This window comes from Symsagittifera roscoffensis, chromosome 8, assembly GCF_963678635.1.
Source record: "Symsagittifera roscoffensis chromosome 8, txSymRosc1.1, whole genome shotgun sequence".
NCBI classification, from domain to species: Eukaryota; Metazoa; Xenacoelomorpha; order Acoela; family Convolutidae; genus Symsagittifera; species Symsagittifera roscoffensis.
The window spans coordinates 40,015,179-40,033,520 of NC_087069.1; the positions used below are offsets into that span (position 1 = coordinate 40,015,179).

Sequence of the window (18,342 nt, forward strand, 5' to 3'; positions counted from 1 at the left end):
GTTCACGTGTTTTTGGTATATAGAGACTTACCCATGGGGACGTGCTTAATTCTAGTGTGGGGTTATTTTGGTAGTTTCTTTAAAAATTTATTTCAAATAGCAAAACAACAACTGAAGCATGAAACCAAGATAGCACCGGGAGTGAAAGAGAGCACCATATGGGAAATCTATCAGATAAAAAGGCCGGATGTTGGCAATGGCAAGATAAGAAATTCGCAGAAAGTGAGATACAAGGTGACAGAGAATTAGAGGATCATAAAAACTTCATCGAGAGAAGCTTGAGGGCGTAGAGTTCCGATGACACATGCTGCGTTAGACATCTGTATGCAAACTGATATTCTTTGTCTAAGGAAGGCAGTGTATTTTAATGTGTATGTTAAAAATTGTATTTTTGTTATCACTTTACTGATACCTCAATGCTTCGCTTCTTCTTCTGGCTCATGTTTCGTTGAAATTTTGGCTGAGTAGTGCTTTTTGGAATTTCTACTGCCTTAACTCCTAGACTTATTTCTTCTTCTTTTCTGGTAGTAGCCTTTAAGCTCTAACACGATTTTGAAGTCAATGTCTTAAGCGAACCGAATCGGGTCCGACAGAATGAGGTACAAAAACACAAGAGGTAGTGTCCCTGACCCTTGAGCCAATGGTTATAGGGCCTATTTCTCTTTACCTCATATGTGACGTAAGCGGACGACTGTTAAATTTTCTTATTGCTTATTTGTTAATTTCGCCTCTGTCAAAAAATTTTCCAAAGATAAAAGGTAAATTAGTAAATGTGACTTTTTACAGGTATGAATCATCCGCAGGCTCTAAACATTTGCAATGTCTGTTCGAGCAGTCAGCAGATTTTGAATATTCTGATCGGTTGTAGAATGAGAATGGTCTCTGGTCGCGTATCAAGTTCTCTCGACTCTTCTCCCTTATCTAAAATAGTTGAATTTTTCCAATTGAGATTGGGCTGGGCAGATATAAAAGTTCACCCATTACATGTAGATGTTCTCAATTTTTTATACGAAGCTAAATGTTTTCTTTTAAGCCTTTCAAGCTACTGTTTGTTTTACTTTCTTTCTCATCAATGTGAAAAACATTACTGTTTGTTCTAATTTAAAATGTGTATGTTAAAAATTGTATTTTTGTTATCACTTTACTGATACCTCAATGCTTCGCTTCTTCTTCTGGCTCATGATTCGTTGAAATTTTGGCTGAGTAGTGCTTTTTGGAATTTCTAATGCCTTAACTCCTAGGCTTCTTTCTTCTTCTTTTCTGAAACATTTCTGAGTTCACATTTAGGCTTCGAAATCGAAAGAAATCCGGTTTTCGATAGAGTTCTTGGAGCGAATAAGAAGATACTCGCTCAGTATATAGCACCGATTCATTCGACTTGACATCTCCATTTAGGATGTCACATTAAAATTATTATGGAACCGTATATTACAGGAATGATTGAATTACAATACCGTTCTTCTAGAAGTTTTGCAATCCTCTTCGAAGAGTATGATTCACTCTTAGGTCTCGTATACTCTCTAATTGTCATTTCGAATGGCTGCGGGACGGTGATTTTGTGAGACCATCTGTTTCTGGGCTTGTATGCCATGCGCTGGTATTGAATCAACTGTCGGTCCACACGTTTAGCGAGGTCTCCATCGTCGTCCCAAACTAATTTGGACAGAAAGACATTTCTCAGTCGAGGGATTTCTTCATCGATATCAGCATCTAAACATTTTTTTTTCTAGGAAATCAATATAGACTAGCGCGTAACGCACCTCCAGTACTTCTAATTTTTGACATTCTAAATCAGGGTTCGGAATTTCAAATATTGAAAAATAGTTTTAAATTTAAGTTTACTTTTAAAAATCACAAAAAACTTCATATCTCGAAAACTACAAAAATTCGAGCAGTCACATTTGGGGGCAAAGTTCGCAACCCCCGCGAGTCCCTCACATTAAAGCTGAGAACTTCGAGTTTTCTGATAATTTTTATATTTAAATTTTTCGATTATTAAAAAAAATGAGCTAACAAACGTCACCTCTCCGAAACTAAGAGTATTCGAGCAATCGCATTTGGACGCAAAATTTGCTACTTAGAACTGCTGAGAGTACCCTCACAGAACCCAACTACAAGGTTGGGAATTTCAAATTCTTTGATTTTTTAAAAATTAAGTGTTCTGAAAATTTTTTATAAAATCATGAAACACATATCTCGAAAAATACAAGGAATTGAGCAGCCATTATTGAAGGCAATGATTTTTTTTAAATTAAGTGTTTGAAAATTTTTTTAAAAAATCATGAAACAGGTCATATCTCGAAAACTACAAAGAATTAAGCAGCCATATTTGAAGGCAAGAATCGCAATCCTCAAATTTTGTGAATTACTTTTTAATTTGAGTTCTCTGAAAACTTTCTGAAAAATCTTTAAAAATGGTCGTATATCGAAAACTAAAAAGATTTGGGCATTCATAATTGACAGCCCTATGACAGCATCCCACTATTGGGCTTCTGATTTTAAACTCGGTGAAATAAGCACTTAATTGAAAATGGAAAATCGAAAAAACCTTAACCATTGCAATATGCGATATAGCTTAAACGTGCAAAAATTCTTTCGTTAAACATGCAAAAATAAAACGTTGAAAAAGCTTAAACATGGCGAGATAGTGCAGCCCGCATTTGCATATATAATACATAAGTGAAAAAGGTGTACAGCCAATTTTTGAAGCGAACTCAAAAATTATTTTTTACGCTTATAAACAGGTTCTTGTTCAGATCCAGCCCACTTCGAGGGGTGAGAAAAAACTATTGTTTTTGCCCAATTTCGACTACCTCAAACAATGTTCTTAATGGGTAATGATTAATATTTTACAAAGCCTTTTCAGCCGTGACTTGTACCTCAGAGCATAGCCAACAGACAGTTACAGAAGAGTCATTGAACTTTCAAAATTCGAAGAAAAAGGTTTAAAGCTCTATGACTTTCTAGAACAATTTATGATTGACCTTTTTTTTGTAAAAATTTGAGAATGCTGGATCCGTAGGTAATTTTTTTATTTCGCTGAGAAATCTGATGATTAAATTCCATTTTCGAAATTAAAGGTCGATGACGTTTTTCGTGACCCTTACACTTTTGCTGTTTGATAGTGGAGTTTGCCTTCCTTTTAAAAAAGAAAAAAAAACTGAACTTAAAAAGAAATCAAAACTCACGCGAAAAAACAAATTTGAGCCTGAACAAACTGAAGACTTCTGAAAAACATTACCATGAAAATCATCAAGACCTACATAAGAGTATGGAATACGTTCATTGACTATTGAAAAAGTTTTCTGTGTCAAGAGAAATTGGCCCGAGCTTTTACCTTTAGTCGGACTTTGGGAGTCTAAACTTTGTGAAAAACTGAATTCTACTATTCGCAATCTTAACTGCGATTTTTTTTTTATTTGGTTGTTGTTACTTCTCATTCGTGTTAAGTGTAATGAACGTAGTGAAGACTAATATGGGTCTTGGTGATGTTTTTTTTCAGGAAAAAGTTTTAAAATGCTCTAATCACTACAGATGTGCATTCGTACATAATAATGCATTAATGAATGCACTTAGGTTTTTATGCACTTTTTGAGTTCAATTGAAATTCATCTGCTGAAAGTTACGTAAATAGCACTCTCAAATTCGAAAGTGGAAATAGCGCGAAAAAACGTGAACATTTTCTAGTATGGAGAGTGGAATTTAATTTTTAGATTTCCAGAGGAATAAAAATTTTACCTATTGATCCAGTTGTCTCAAGTTGGGTTAATGTTATCAAAAAAGCGCCAATCATAAATTGTTCTTAAAGTTCAAAAGAGCTTATAATGCATCTATTTTTTTTCTTGGAAAGTTGAGATTGACTTTTACTTGCGTTCATTACTTTTTCCAACTGTCAGTTGGCTGTGTTTTGTATACCTGATTACACTTGCGAGAGCAAGTGTTATGTAATCAGGGAGTAGATTTGTTTTTCTGTGCACAATTTTATCAATTTTTCACTTGCTTTTTTATTGAACCTTTACAACTTCCAGGCTCCTTGTTGTTATAGTAGCCTCGCTGACTCTGGACGACATTGTGTTAGTTTGTTTCGGTCTTGTTTGATGGTTTCGTTTCATCCCTATTCCATGTTATCGGTCCCCGACGGGAGAGGTAGGATGGGTTACTTGAACGTCGTTTTAACACTGGACTTGTCTGAATGGTTCTCGTGTTTTGTTGTGATGTTGAGAGGTCCTGTTCTGGAGGATGGACGCTTTTCAGTGGAACAGCCATTTCCGGTCCATCTGGGTCCGAATCAAGATCCATTCAACACTTTCCGCAAAACTCCAGGTTCCTTCCCTCTTGGCCTAGGAGTAACGCCGTCGCCTTTGCACCCTAAGGTGTGGGGTTTGTATCCCGGTCGGACCTTGCTTTCTTCAGTATGTATTCAATTTAATTTTTTTCGGTAAAAATTACATTGACAGTCTTTCCTTTGTCTGCTCAAATTTTATACGTTAAGTTGTCATATCACGGATTTTGCTGGTGCTGTAAGGAATTTTCTTTGTAGTTGCAAGTGTTCTCCACTGGAGCTTCATGGGGTACTTTTTTCTCGTGCGAAGCTTACATCCAGCTTACATTATTCTACTTTATGTGTTATTCGAATAACACAAAGTAGAATAATGTAAGCTTCGCACGAGGCATGTCTCAATCGTACATGGTAAAATACGTTGCTTACTGGCATACGTTTTCTTAGAAATATCCGAAAAGCATCACATGTGAGTTTTCATTTCTCAGAAATGTAGGTATTAGGTAGACAATTCCTGAGAAAGACAAAAAATTGACCTTATAAGTAGCAGAAATAGCATTTATAGCAGTTATGGTTGCCGTTTTTATCAGGATATCTGCGTTAAATAGTGTAGATGAAGTTAAGCTTTTTCAAAACCCAGTTCAGATTAAGCTGACAAATTTATTTCTTGTTTTTTTATCAGTTTCACAAAAAAAACGGTAATCTGGAGACCTAATGGCTAAGCTGAGAGTGATCAATTCTGTCGAATAAAAAAATTGTTGTTTCCGAGCCGATTTTATTGTTCTCAGTGAATTGAGTCGCTTCGTCAACTAAGGTCCGTTTTTTAAAATTGATCTTCTAAGTTGGTTTTTTCGATGCATTTTTCTGTTATGTTCGCAATTTCCTTTTTTTGCCGTTTTTTTCTTCTTTTTGTCGTTTCATGCTTGTGTTTGCTACATAATGTTCCGTAACTGTGTTCAAACTGATGGTTGAGTTTTATTGCGAACAAAAGCTCCAAAGTAATAGTTCTTCAGATGAACTTTTAGCTGTCTGAATCAATTTGACATCTTTGATTTGACTGAAATAAAGATGGTGGACCATGTGTTTCTTTTTTAGTGTTGTCTGATCTAATTAATATTACGAAGTTAACCATATCTTCTGTTTTTCAGATCGAATGTAGTTTAGTTTTCTTCTCACTTTCCTTTGCAAAGAGTTACATTTCTGGCAGATTAATAATGTACGATAGCGAATCGCCTCTCATTGACGGTCAATTCAGTTTCGACGAAATTTCAATTCGTCATGGATTTATCAGAAAAGTCTATGCAATATTGTCAGTTCAACTTCTAGTAACTTTAGGCTTCATAGCTCTTTTCGTTTTTGTCGACGACATTCGCTTGTACGTCGAAGATCAACCATGGATGCTTATAGTTGCGATGATTCTTACATTCGTTCTTCTTATCGCGCTAGTATGCTTCGAGAGCTTGAGACGACAAACGCCGACTAATTTTATACTTCTCGGCTTGTTCACGTTATGCGAAAGTTTTCTCCTCGGGGTTATTTCCAGTCAATACGACACTAAAATTGTCCTCGTTGCTATAACAGTGACGGCAATAGTAGCGGTCTCGCTGACTATTTTCGCGTTTCAGACCAAAATCGACTTCACAATCTACAGTGGGCTTATGTTCGTTGTACTTATTTGTCTTATAGTGTTCGGAATTATAGCAATTATTTTCCCGAATGACATACTAACAGCGGTGTATGGATCCTTGGGAGCGTTGGTATTTTCTGCTTATTTGGTAATCGATACCCAAATGATGATCGGCGGAAAACACCGATACAGTTTGAGTCCAGAAGAGTATATTTTCGCCGCTATCAATCTCTATCTCGACATTATCAATATTTTCTTATATATTCTGACTATTTTGAGTGCATTGGATCGATAAAATTTTTGCATTCACTTTCATCTCTCACTAAAATGTGCATCAAAATTCTATCATAAAAACAGCTGATCATGAAAAGAAATAGCCTTAATTCAGCTTAATTTCTCAACAAAGTATCAAGTATCAAATTTGTTATTTTTAAATTGGAAATTTATTGTATATTCGTCCGTCATTGGTTACTGAGAATGAATTACACGTTTACTGCTGTTATGCATGTATATTCATTTTGTTCCGTTCGGCTGAAAAGGGAAGGAGTTTTCTATCAAAAGTCTAAAAATGGCTTCTGAACTTGACTGAACCTTCTTAAACTCAACCTATCATATAAAGCTTTCGTAGGAACTTGAGGTGATACTATCTTAGTAGTTTAGACTGCCTTGAATAAATGTACAAATGGGTTTATTTTATGTAAAAAAAAGAATTAAATTATGGTTGCTGTTGAAATTAAAATTTATTTGCATAATTTTTGTTTACTATTGCTACGTACATGAACCCATACACAGAAGTTTTGTTCGTCTGTTTCAAGTGGCGTAAAAATGCTTGTCTGAAATAGGTATTTTTCCAAGTGGCTAAAAATGAAAAAATTCCGACGGGTGACATAATTTCACTTAAATTTTTCACTGAAACAACGGTAAGCAAGCTGAGACTTGAAAAATCGAATTTGCAAAATTCCGATCAGGAAATTTTTCCAAATTCAAGTCTTAGAGTTGGTACGTTTAAAAGTAAGAGTCTTTATAGAACGTAACACAAACGTCTCTATTTTTATGCTGGCTTTTTGTCTGAGTAAAATCATGTTTCGAAATGATATGAAATAAAACAAGACTGCTCGTACCAGGGCGAAGCCCTGAATGTTCCGACCGCCTTTTAATGTTTATGGAACAGTAATAACATTTTAAAAAAATTAAATGAAATAAAAAAAAACAAAATGAAATTTTTTTTTTTAAATTCAAATTTTTTTAAATGAAAATCTTCCCCCCACACGCCATGTTAAGTACAAAACAATAGATTTCGCTCCTTGTAACAAATCAATTATGGCAAAAAAGCTTCTTTCAACCAATTTGGAACGATTTCTAAGACGGATTAAATCTCCGCTTACGCGTTAATAGCGCGAATTATATTGCGCGTTAATTTGCCATTTTGACCAATTTTAAACCCTCATAACTTTCCGAAAAAAGATCACAAGTGAAATATCTTTTCAAATTTAAGCTCAGGACAACTATACCTTTCGAATGATATAAAAAAAAATCCGTAAAAAATGGCTAGTTAAAAAGTCGAAATTTGTCTGAAGAAAAAAAAACTCACCCCGAGCATAAATATTCCGTTACTTTCGTATCGAAAGTCGGAACAATTAGAATAGTTTGTTACTGTGCATGTGTGGTAGAATAGTTCGACAGTTCAGTTGGGGCGTAGAAAACCAACCAAACAATAACGCAAATAGAAAAATGATTCAAGTATATGATTTTTTTTCTAAATCTTTGGCTCTTTTTGTTAAAGGGCGAATGGACCAGGTTAAATAACTGCGAATTCCAACTGTACAATGGCTATGTTTAAGCTCTTATTAATTTAAATTTCGCAGTTGTTTAAACTGATCCATTCGCCCTTTAACAAAAAGAGCCGAAGATTAAAAAAAAAATTAAATCATATTTCTTTCTATTTGCGTTATTGTTTGGTTGGTCAATCAATAAGAGCTTAAACATAGCCATTCGACAGTTGAAAAAGAGTCAATGAGCACAAGTAAGCAGAAAAGAAAGAGTGACTGGTTTTCGAAAAAAAATCAACTATGGAATATGGAATTTCACAGAGAAAAATAGATGGCCTCAAAGATCTTCGAATTTCTAGAACCATTTATGATTGACACTTTTTTGATTAATTAAACCAAATTTGAAAAAAAAAATTGGCTCTATAGGTATTTTTTTTATTTCGCTGGTAATTAAAAATGATTTTCGAATTTAGAAGTCGATAGCGTTTTTCGTGACTTTTTGAATTTTGCTGTTGACTTTCGCTGTAGAGCTTGCGTTCGTTTAAACAAAGGAAATGAACTGAACTTGAAAATAAATCAAAAGCCAAACAGCGAAAAAGATAATTTGAGAATGCACAAATTCTTTCGACCTAAATAATCATAGGGAAAAATCATCACAAAAAATCATTATGCCCTGCATTCATCGACTTTAAAATTTTTTACAAGTCTTAAGCGTCAAGCTTTCAAAGTTTTTTGGAGTCTGAATCACGACTTAAACGGTTGAGTTTCAAAAGAAAATGCCAATTAAGACTTTTTTGAAATTGTTAGAGCTTGTGATTTTTTTCTATTAAACGAACGGAAATTTAGAAAAGGTCATCGGTCTCCGTGATTGAACAATCAACGTGAATTGGTTGAATTTAATATGATATTGAAGTTATTGCATCTGTGATCCGAGCTGCTATAAACAAATTTAGAAAGTCACGAGAATGTCTGTTTGAAGTGAAATTTTCATTTTTGAAATATATTGACGCAAGCCACCAATTAAGCTTATTAATTTAAGGAAGTTGCGAATCCGAAAAATTCACAGCGGAAGTCAAAATTCTACACGCCTTTGTTGATCGGAATAATAACTATTAATTGATCACAAATACCGGTACCACTAATCAAGGTACGATGATTTCGAATTATAAATAGTTCTATAGTTTTTTCAATCAGTCGTTATTCGAGTTGCAATAGAAAATAAAAGTCATTTTGATGTCGATATAAAACCTGATGTTTTAATGACTGTATAAGAGAAGTTAAAAGAGATTAGTTGCGCATTCCCGCCAGCTCATGGCAATCACAATAGGAGGGGACATAACAATGATGGTTTAAAATTATTCGGACAAAAAGTATTAAACTTGATATTTAAAACGTGTTTTTCTCAAATTGGGTTGACTTTGGTGAAAAATGATGAAAACGAACTTGTTTAGACTTTTAACGGAAATAATATGGTGAATATCGGGCTCCAAATTTTACCTCAAAAATGGATCATTTTTGGCTTGTTTAAGTCAATCAAAAATTACGATAAAATTACGGTTTCAATTATCAATAAAACTATGTCAAGGTGAGCCTCTTAAGTGGCCCAACAAATATAAAGAAGGGTACACTCTCCAAAACAAGTTAGGCTAAACGTTTAAAAATTGTTCGCGAATGTAAATTGGTGTTTTATATGTAGTAAAAATGACATGTTTTGTCTATCAAAATGAAAGTAATTTAGTAGTAGTAGTAGTACTAGTTTTTTGTAGATTATACCCATCTTAACTTTTGTTGAGATAAGGAGATAAGTAAACGCTCACTTTGCCATAGTTTTGTCAGTATTGACCCAGTAGTTTTAGCGTAATTTCGTTTTAAATTCGCGCGCATCCAATCAATATTTAGCCTAAATGCGAACTTTTCAGACACAGGTACATGAGTTTTTTGTAAGTAATGCGTTTGTCAGCTTCTGATAATAAGGTGTATATTGGCACTGAATTCTCCTGCAGAAAAATTGTTGGGTTTTTCAGGCATGAACACTTAAGCCCTTGACGAGAGGTTCATTTTTATGAATGAAGTAGCAAAGTCCTCGATGTACAACCATGTCTTTTCGTCGTTGCTAAATTAAGTCGAGTTTTATTTCAACAAGCGCAATTCAATTCTTAAATTATTTGTCTAAAATATTAAGAGCAAAATGAAAAGCTACTAGAAAACTGATCTCATACCTCGAAAGTCCCTCTCGTCAATTTCTAGTTGTTGTTCTTCTGTATCTGCGACCCCAAATTTCAGCCAATCATCTGTCACCAAGAACCTGTTTGACTCCTCCCCTTTTTCAAGGTCAAGTGATAACCCCTGTTGGCTTTCTGCTGAGATGTGTTGGAAGTTAGTAGGACCTTTTCATGACATCAATTTAGTTTTTGGCCAAAAAATTTGCTCTCGTATACACATCTGTACAAAGCAAAAGTTTTGGTATTGAAAATTGCGGGAGGTCAGTTAAATGTTTCTATTATAGAACAAATTTTTTGTTCAAGGTTGCTGTTTTTGAAACATAGTAAAGAACCTTCATTAGAAAATTTTTAGTACATCCGACTCATGAAATAAATTGATGCCTTTTGACAGTTGATTGGACCGGGATGATGGTCCATATTTCTGGGAATTCACTTTCGAAAGAGACGAGTAGCTGTTGCTGACGTCAAACGTAGCATTTTCAGCACCTAGATTCTAAAAACATGGTTTAGTTGTGATGATAAAATTCGCAAAAAAATTAATCAGAAATTCAATATAGTGGTTGAAAATAAATACCTGCTCAATTTCGTACGATTGATCCCGCCTAAAACAAGAAAAAAAAAGGTTAACAAGGGTCAAACAAACTTGTACGAAAGAATCAAAAACGGTTCGATCCAATGCGATTTATCTGTGTTTGTTACTTACGGGTCAAAAAATTAAGCTAGCTCAAATGAGTAACAACAATTGAAACTAAATTGGTTAAAGATGTGACATAATTATAGTTTACTCTTCTGACATAATTATGACATAATTTTACTCTTCTGGATTTAAACGCAAAACTACTATGGATTTAAGCGCAAAATTTTGTTGAGAGAGCTGAAAAAATACCCAGCACTGAGTTCCTTCAGCCTTTGTTCCAGCTGCCTCAACTTGTCTTCATGTTCCTCAATTGTAGCCTGCATATGACACGTGATCTCATCTAATGATTTCACATCCTCCGCTTTGCTCTTCTCTGATTGGCTCTTAGTTCCTGCGTTGTCCTGTTTGATCATGTCCAAGTAGTCGGCTAAGTACTCTTTCGGCCTGTCGGATTTGAGCTCTTCCACGCAATGTTCGCATTCAATGACGGGATTGATGGCTAAAATAAAAACGACAATCAAATGAATCAGTTACAAGTAACGTCTGGATGGAAGCATCCAGAGGAAGGCTGCCGGAATTATCTATCGCTGTAGTTTTGACTCCCGCAGAGTCAAAGTTTTCCAAAAATACCCTTATTAATGTTTTTTTTTGCGTTTTCCGGTGTGTTTTCCCAAATAAGCGTTTCAAAATGAGTTTAAACTTTTCATATATCAAAATCAAGGCGTTTCAAACTTTAGATGCATCCAAGGTACATGAAGTGTCGTTCGAGAAGTCTTTTTCATTCATGTTACCCAGCTTGATGTATTGGACGGTATATGCTTTGAAGCTTGCAATAAAAAAACTTCCCAGCGGATTCAACAGTTTGTAACAAGCCGAATTATGAGTCGTCGTTTGATACGATATGTAGTCTGAAGTTTTTATGAAGAAGAACAAAATGTTACGGACTGATATTCAGGCCTACCTTTAAATTAAACTCCTGGTGATGCTGGTTGTCGTGAATTACATTTCAAACTGGGTTTTTACAGTTGAAAAGTTTTTGATTTTTTTCCTCCGAACCCCCCTCACCTCACATGAGCGTCAATTTTATGATGTAAATGAGTATGACTGTTTTTACAAGGTTTAGTATGAAGAGCAAATATGTTTGTCATAAGCTTATTAGCCATCCCGTCAAGTTTCAAAAACAATCGCATTATGCGAACAAAAGTCTGGCTGGTAAAAATTTACAGGTGAGAGGGGGGTCTTTTTTCCCGTTTGTATATCATGAAATCATATTTCCCACCTTCTCTAGCTTCCTGTTTCTGCAGTGCCTCCAAGTACTGTCTGTGATACCTGTCCACCAACTCCCCCCTCTTTTTGCCCCTGTCTCTCTGGTCTATCTCGAACTGGGCCTCACTCCACTGCTGGATCATCTGCTGGGCCTGCTTTTGGGTCTCGCTCAAGTCAGCGTCAGAGTCCTGAAATTAATATAATAATAATAAATTGTTTTCAGGCTAGTATACTACTAATGCTTGTTATAAACCGCATTTACAACCATTAAACAATAGCCTGATAGATAGTCATGAGACCTTCTGGTCCGTTTCCAGACGTCCCTGCAAATTACAAAACATACACTGGCTGACACAATTAACCGCAAACTAAGTTTTTTTCTTTCTCCAAAATGCCTTATCGCCGTGAAAAGTTGCCGTGAAAATTGGAATCCTTTTATAGGTCACGCCAAGCAAAATGATTTATTACAAGACTCTCCCATCGTGCCAATTGCGAACGCTGATCAAAAGTTGCATAAAAAACTAAAATCTTTCTTAAGTTCAGGGGGCTGATTTAGGGGGAAGGGGCTGAGGAATTCGACCGCTTTTTTGAAAACGGTATTTTTGGTGTTTTTGGAGAGCGCAGGAAGTCAATTTGATCGACCTAAAAAAAAGGTTAACAATGTTGTAGATTTTTTTTGAAAATCCGCCCTCCTCGAAAAAAAGCTAGAAGCTCCCTGGTGCTGTTGCGGATCTCTGGAGGGAGAGAGAGAGGGAGGGAGGGAGGGGGTTGGGTTGGGGTTGATAGGGGGGTAGTGCGAGTTACGGTGACTCCTGTAAATTTTTTAAACGTTGTTTTTTCTTCTTTTTTTTTTAAAATCAATCTCACCTTGACTGATCCTTCGTGCTCCGACTGGTCTGGAGTGTCGAGTATGAACATGTAACTCTTCGGCTGTTTCTCTCTCGGAGTCACTCGAGTCGCATTGGTGAACGAAGAGAACTCGTGAGAGCCGGGCACCAATGACAAGTCCATGATTAGTCAACCTTGATAACCACTTGAGCACTAATTAACCAATGAAGTAACGGAATCTTAGTAAATGATAAAAAAGAGTTAACGAATTAATGAACGGAGAGTTGCAAATAATTGATGACAGCCAAGTGTATTTAATGAAACCTTTATTATTATGTAACAACCACACAGATTTATGGGATAGAAATCAAAATGATCAATTGATAATATTTTAATAAGGATCTATCATTGATTGATGTCAGCAGCGAGACAACTTTTTTCGAGAGTAAGAAATTGAAATGAAAGATTAATACTTAGATTTTTTAAATTGGTGACTCAAAATTTCACTTAACAATTATTTCTGTTTCTTTCTTCTTTTTATACCAAAATGTTAATTTTTAAATCGATAATTGAAGTTTATGATTTTCAATCTTAAATTAAGTGAATATACGTTTTAGTTGGTTTGTTTTGAATACAACGTTTTGGTGTTTTCGTTAATGAAAGATTTATATCATCAAAACTATAATATTTGAAGTGTACATCGAATATACAAATAACACACGCCAACCTTGCTCGTTTTTTGCTTTGAATGGTGCGTTTTTATGTGAAAGAAATCAAATAAATATTTGATTGTTTTCGTTTAAAGCACTGCAGAAAAAATGAACAGTCAATACAGTTTTTGCTCAATCCATCTGTAGTAAGCATATACTTTTTGAGCATATTCATTTATTTGCTTATTATATTTGATGCAGAACACTGGATTTTAAATTAATCTATTCGTGTCTCATACCTGTTTTTTGCTGGAAAAAAAGTATATCAGTTTCGTTGCTTGTCCAAAATAGTGGAGTTCAATTTTGACTGACATGCCTGATTGAATTTTTTGAACTTCTGATACTTTCGGAAATTTCAACTGAATTCATTGCGTATTCGCTGATATGAAGTATTATTATTATGATTATTATCAAAATAAATTGCTAATTTTTTGCAACCAAGTCCAACGATTTATGCGACTGCTTTATTTACCTTTTTCAAATTCTGTTTGAATAATTATTTATATTATATCATAAAAACATTTGATTAAATTTTATTTCCATTTATTTTACTTTTTGATTCCAATCAAATCAATGGCGTCTCTTAGTTACCCGAAATACGACACACTCCCCCAGATATTTGCGAGTCAGGGTGAACCCAATATTTACTCACCCAAAGGAAATTACGGAGTAAACTTTGGAGGAAATAAAGCTACAATGAGTGTCCCATTTATGAACTCTAGCGGGTACAAGTATGATAGATGGAGCCCAAACAAAACTATGTTAGAAAACGCGGGTCATGAATTTTAAATAATTAGGAAAAGTTCTCAGAACGGCACACGCGTTTTTTTACGAAATCAGATTAGTGTATATTTACTACCTTATATTAATTCTGCTTTAGAACTTCTTTTTTCTGCATGAGTTAAGCGAACGATAATAGTGTTTTTTTTTATATTAAAAAGGTCTATTTCGGCCAAAAATTGGGGCTAAAAATGTTATGAAAAGCTTTTTTTCGGGAATCGCATTTTCTTTCCTCTATCATGGACAAGTTAAAACAAAAACGACCCTAAACTTTGAATCAAATTTTGACAATGAACCCATCTTCCATACTTGTACATTCAGTGGTACAAGCAATGCTCTGGTGCCTTTCAATCAGGGTGCAATGGGAGGGAAATTTGGTCAATCTGGGGGTCAAATGATGGAAGACTCGAATCGAGTGAGAGCACTTGAAATGAGACTGAGTGAGTTTGTATCGTCTTTCTTTCTAGTTTTGTGACCTACGGGTGTGTTTAATATTTTTAATCTACTTTAGGATATTGCTGCCCAACAGACTAATTACACAAGCAAAGCTTGTGTTATAGTATGAACTCTTTTTTTCCAACCTAAGACGCAAATATTGTTGCGACAAGATGCGTTCATTTTGAAAGTTTTCATTTTAATCAATATTCAGCTATTAAGTACAGCCAATGCTAAGAATATTAAAACAGACTATTATATTAACACAAATAGCACTTTAGCTGCCAGGTAACATGGATCTGTAGTGTAAAGGTAGAGACGGAGTTCCGCAACTCAATAAGAGAGTTCGAACCTGGGCAGGGTCGAATGCGTTGCAACTTCACCTCTCTGTACCAATTAAACACAAAAATTGGATCAAAATTTTATTTTTTCCTTATTTTATCAACTTCATGTTCAGACCAAAATAAGCTAGGATGAATTTTGATTCTGTAAATGCATCTGACACTATTGCGATCGACTTAAGTTTAGTCAAAAGGAGACTTTCATTTTTTGAAATATATTTTCGATGTGATTATTTAAGGTTGGCTCTTCGCTTGATTCAATTTTTATCAAAAAAAAGTAGATTACCAGGGCAATTTGAAAAGACTAAGTTGAAGAACTAACACGGTTTTTTTTCAATTTTTTTTTCAAGTTACGAGCAATAAACACTCATACTTGTATCAGCAAAATCCAAAGAAGACATCTGTAGACGTAATTCCGATTTCTCTCATAAATTAAGTTTTGAGTTAAGTGCTAAAAATTAAGTTTTGGATGCTTCTTCGTATCGTAAAAAGAGAGTGAACAAAAGTGAATTCTGTAAATTGAACAAAGTGTAGGCCGTAAATTTTGTAATAACATCCACAACAGACTAATTGGTTGAAAATTGATGTGTTTGCTTAAATTAAAAATATAGATAAAAAGTCTGTTAGAGTTCAGCTTAGTATATTATTAGGTTCTTTGTTTTAATCAAGTTTTTCTGCAATTCGTTTTTTCATGGGCTAAAAAAGTTGGTAGTTTTGTTGAAATATCTGGTGCTTCCAATCTTTTCGTAGTTTTAATAAAATTTGTCCAAATGAGGTCACTGAACAATCAAAAGTAGAATGAAAGACTTTTTAACAATAACATCGATCACCATCAGAATAATAGCTAGCCTGTTTTTAAATGTCGTTTAATCCAAGCCTTGATAACCATTCGATCTTTATTTTTTTTGATATTTGTAGTTTTTTTCAATTTTGTGTGGAAGTTTTAATAAAAGTTTTTATATTGTTCTGAGATGTGACATGCAGTCCCTGCCCTTTTGAAAATTTGCATTCCCTGCCGTTTTTTGGCAGGAGCAAAAAAGAATCTTTAAAAAACTTAGCATAATAGGTATTCTTATCTTCTGGTTTTTTCCCCAAAATCTGAAATAGTGTTTCAAACTTTTTGGATGTGCTATTTCCATTTCTAATTACTTTTGCTGCACAAAATATAGCCTCTGAATCAATAGTCTCATCAGAGATTTAATTCCAACTCTTAAAATCTTTAATACACCTTTTGAGAAAATTTTGATGTCTGGTTGCTTAGTTTTAAGAGATGACACGATAGAACAGAAAATACATCCAAAAAATCAAAAAAAAAAGGTCAAAAATTAATATTTTTCAAAACTTTTGCCTCACAAAATTTTTGTTTATCTTTTTGGAATTTTTTTGTCTAGTTAGCGCTGAAAAATTATCGTTATAGAAAATCCATTTTTTTTAATCTAAAATTTTGTGTATATCTAACCCGTTATATAAATTCTGTTTAGAACTTCTTTTTCTTACATGAATTAAGCGAACGATATTAATGTTTTTTTTTTGGTAAAAAAGGTCTATTTCGGCCAAAAATTGGGAATAAAAATGTTAAGAAAAAGCTTTTTTTCGGAAATCGCATTTTCTTTCCTCAATCATGGACAAGTTTAAACAAAAACGACCCTAAATTTTGAATCAAATTTTGACAATGAACCCATCTTCCATACTTGTACATTCAGTGGTACAAGCAATGCTCTGGTGCCTTTCAATCAGGGTGCAATGGGAGGGAAATTTGGTCAATCTGGGGGTCAAATGATGGAAGACTCGAATCGAGTGAGAGCACTTGAAATGAGACTGAGTGAGTTTGTATCGTCTTTCTTTCTAGTTTTGTGACCTACGGGTGTGTTTAATATTTTTAATCTACTTTAGGATATTGCTGCCCAACAGACTAATTACACAAGCAAAGCTTGTGTTATAGTATGAACTCTTTTTTTCCAACCTAAGACGCAAATATTGTTGCGACAAGATGCGTTCATTTTGAAAGTTTTCATTTTAATCAATATTCAGCTATTAAGTACAGCCAATGCTAAGAATATTAAAACAGACTATTATATTAACACAAATAGCACTTTAGCTGCCAGGTAACATGGATCTGTAGTGTAAAGGTAGAAACGGAGTTCCGCAACTCAATAAGAGAGTTCGAACCTGGGCAGGGTCGAATGCGTTGCAACTTCACCTCTCTGTACCAATTAAACACAAAAATTGGATCAAAATTTTATTTTTTCCTTATTTTATCAACTTCATGTTCAGACCAAAATAAGCTAGGATGAATTTTGATTCTGTAAATGCATCTGACACTATTGCGATCGTCTTAAGTTTAGTCAAAAGGAGACTTTCATTTTTTGAAATATATTTTCGATGTGATTATTTAAGGTTGGCTCTTCGCTTGATTCAATTTTTATCAAAAAAAAGTAGATTACCAGGGCAATTTGAAAAGACTAAGTTGAAGAACTAACACGGTTTTTTTTTCAATTTTTTTTTCAAGTTACGAGCAATAAACACTCATACTTGTATCAGCAAAATCCAAAGAAGACATCTGTAGACGTAATTCCGATTTCTCTCATAAATTAAGTTTTGAGTTAAGTGCTAAAAATTAAGTTTTGGATGCTTCTTCGTATCGTAAAAAGAGAGTGAACAAAAGTGAATTCTGTAAATTGAACAAAGTGTAGGCCGTAAATTTTGTAATAACATCCACAACAGACTAATTGGTTGAAAATTGATGTGTTTGCTTAAATTAAAAATATAGATAAAAAGTCTGTTAGAGTTCAGCTTAGTATATTATTAGGTTCTTTGTTTTAATCAAGTTTTTCTGCAATTCGTTTTTTCATGGGCTAAAAAAGTTGGTAGTTTTGTTGAAATATCTGGTGCTTCCAATCTTTTCGTAGTTTTAATAAAATTTGTCCAAATGAGGTCACTGAACAATCAAAAGTAGAATGAAAGACTTTTTAACAATAACATCGATCACCATCAGAATAATAGCTAGCCTGTTTTTAAATGTCGTTTAATCCAAGCCTTGATAACCATTCGATCTTTATTTTTTTTGATATTTGTAGTTTTTTTCAATTTTGTGTGGAAGTTTTAATAAAAGTTTTTATATTGTTCTGAGATGTGACATGCAGTCCCTGCCCTTTTGAAAATTTGCATTCCCTGCCGTTTTTTGGCAGGAGCAAAAAAGAATCTTTAAAAAACTTAGCATAATAGGTATTCTTATCTTCTGGTTTTTTCCCCAAAATCTGAAATAGTGTTTCAAACTTTTTGGATGTGCTATTTCCATTTCTAATTACTTTTGCTGCACAAAATATAGCCTCTGAATCAATAGTCTCATCAGAGATTTAATTCCAACTCTTAAAATCTTTAATACACCTTTTGAGAAAATTTTGATGTCTGGTTGCTTAGTTTTAAGAGATGACACGATAGAACAGAA

General features: G+C 34.2%; 3 protein-coding genes across 5 annotated transcripts in view; 2 read left to right on the top strand and 1 right to left on the bottom strand.

Moving 5' to 3' along the window:
* Positions 1–382: 382 nt before the first annotated feature.
* On the bottom strand, positions 383–13,349 carry LOC134853381 (uncharacterized). Of its 2 annotated transcripts, XM_063869369.1 has the most exons (9): positions 12,668–13,349; positions 11,814–11,988; positions 10,784–11,033; positions 10,472–10,499; positions 10,279–10,390; positions 9,895–10,062; positions 1,455–1,710; positions 1,152–1,260; positions 742–921 (listed from the first exon to the last, which is right to left on the bottom strand). In XM_063869369.1, exons 1-9 carry the CDS (start codon positions 12,809–12,811, stop codon positions 781–783), a joined length of 1,383 nt encoding a protein of 460 aa, XP_063725439.1. In that variant the 5' UTR covers positions 12,812–13,349; the 3' UTR covers positions 742–780. The 2 variants fall into 2 exon arrangements, with proteins under 2 accessions (XP_063725440.1, XP_063725439.1); XM_063869370.1 differs by lacking the exons at positions 742–921; positions 1,152–1,260 and adding an exon at positions 383–521.
* LOC134853134 (protein lifeguard 1-like) lies at positions 5,432–6,627 on the top strand. The gene has a single exon (XM_063869077.1). It carries the CDS (start codon positions 5,494–5,496, stop codon positions 6,199–6,201), a length of 708 nt encoding a protein of 235 aa, XP_063725147.1. The 5' UTR covers positions 5,432–5,493; the 3' UTR covers positions 6,202–6,627.
* A 3,253-nt stretch (positions 13,350–16,602) lies between the features above and the next one.
* Positions 16,603–18,342, top strand: part of LOC134853383 (coiled-coil domain-containing protein 154-like) — a 92,656-nt gene continuing 90,916 nt past the window's right edge. For both annotated transcript variants that reach the window (XM_063869371.1, XM_063869372.1), the window contains exon 1: positions 16,603–16,716. In XM_063869371.1, the coding sequence (XP_063725441.1) occupies positions 16,638–16,716 (79 nt within the window). In that variant the 5' untranslated portion in view covers positions 16,603–16,637. The remainder of the gene's footprint in view (positions 16,717–18,342) is intronic.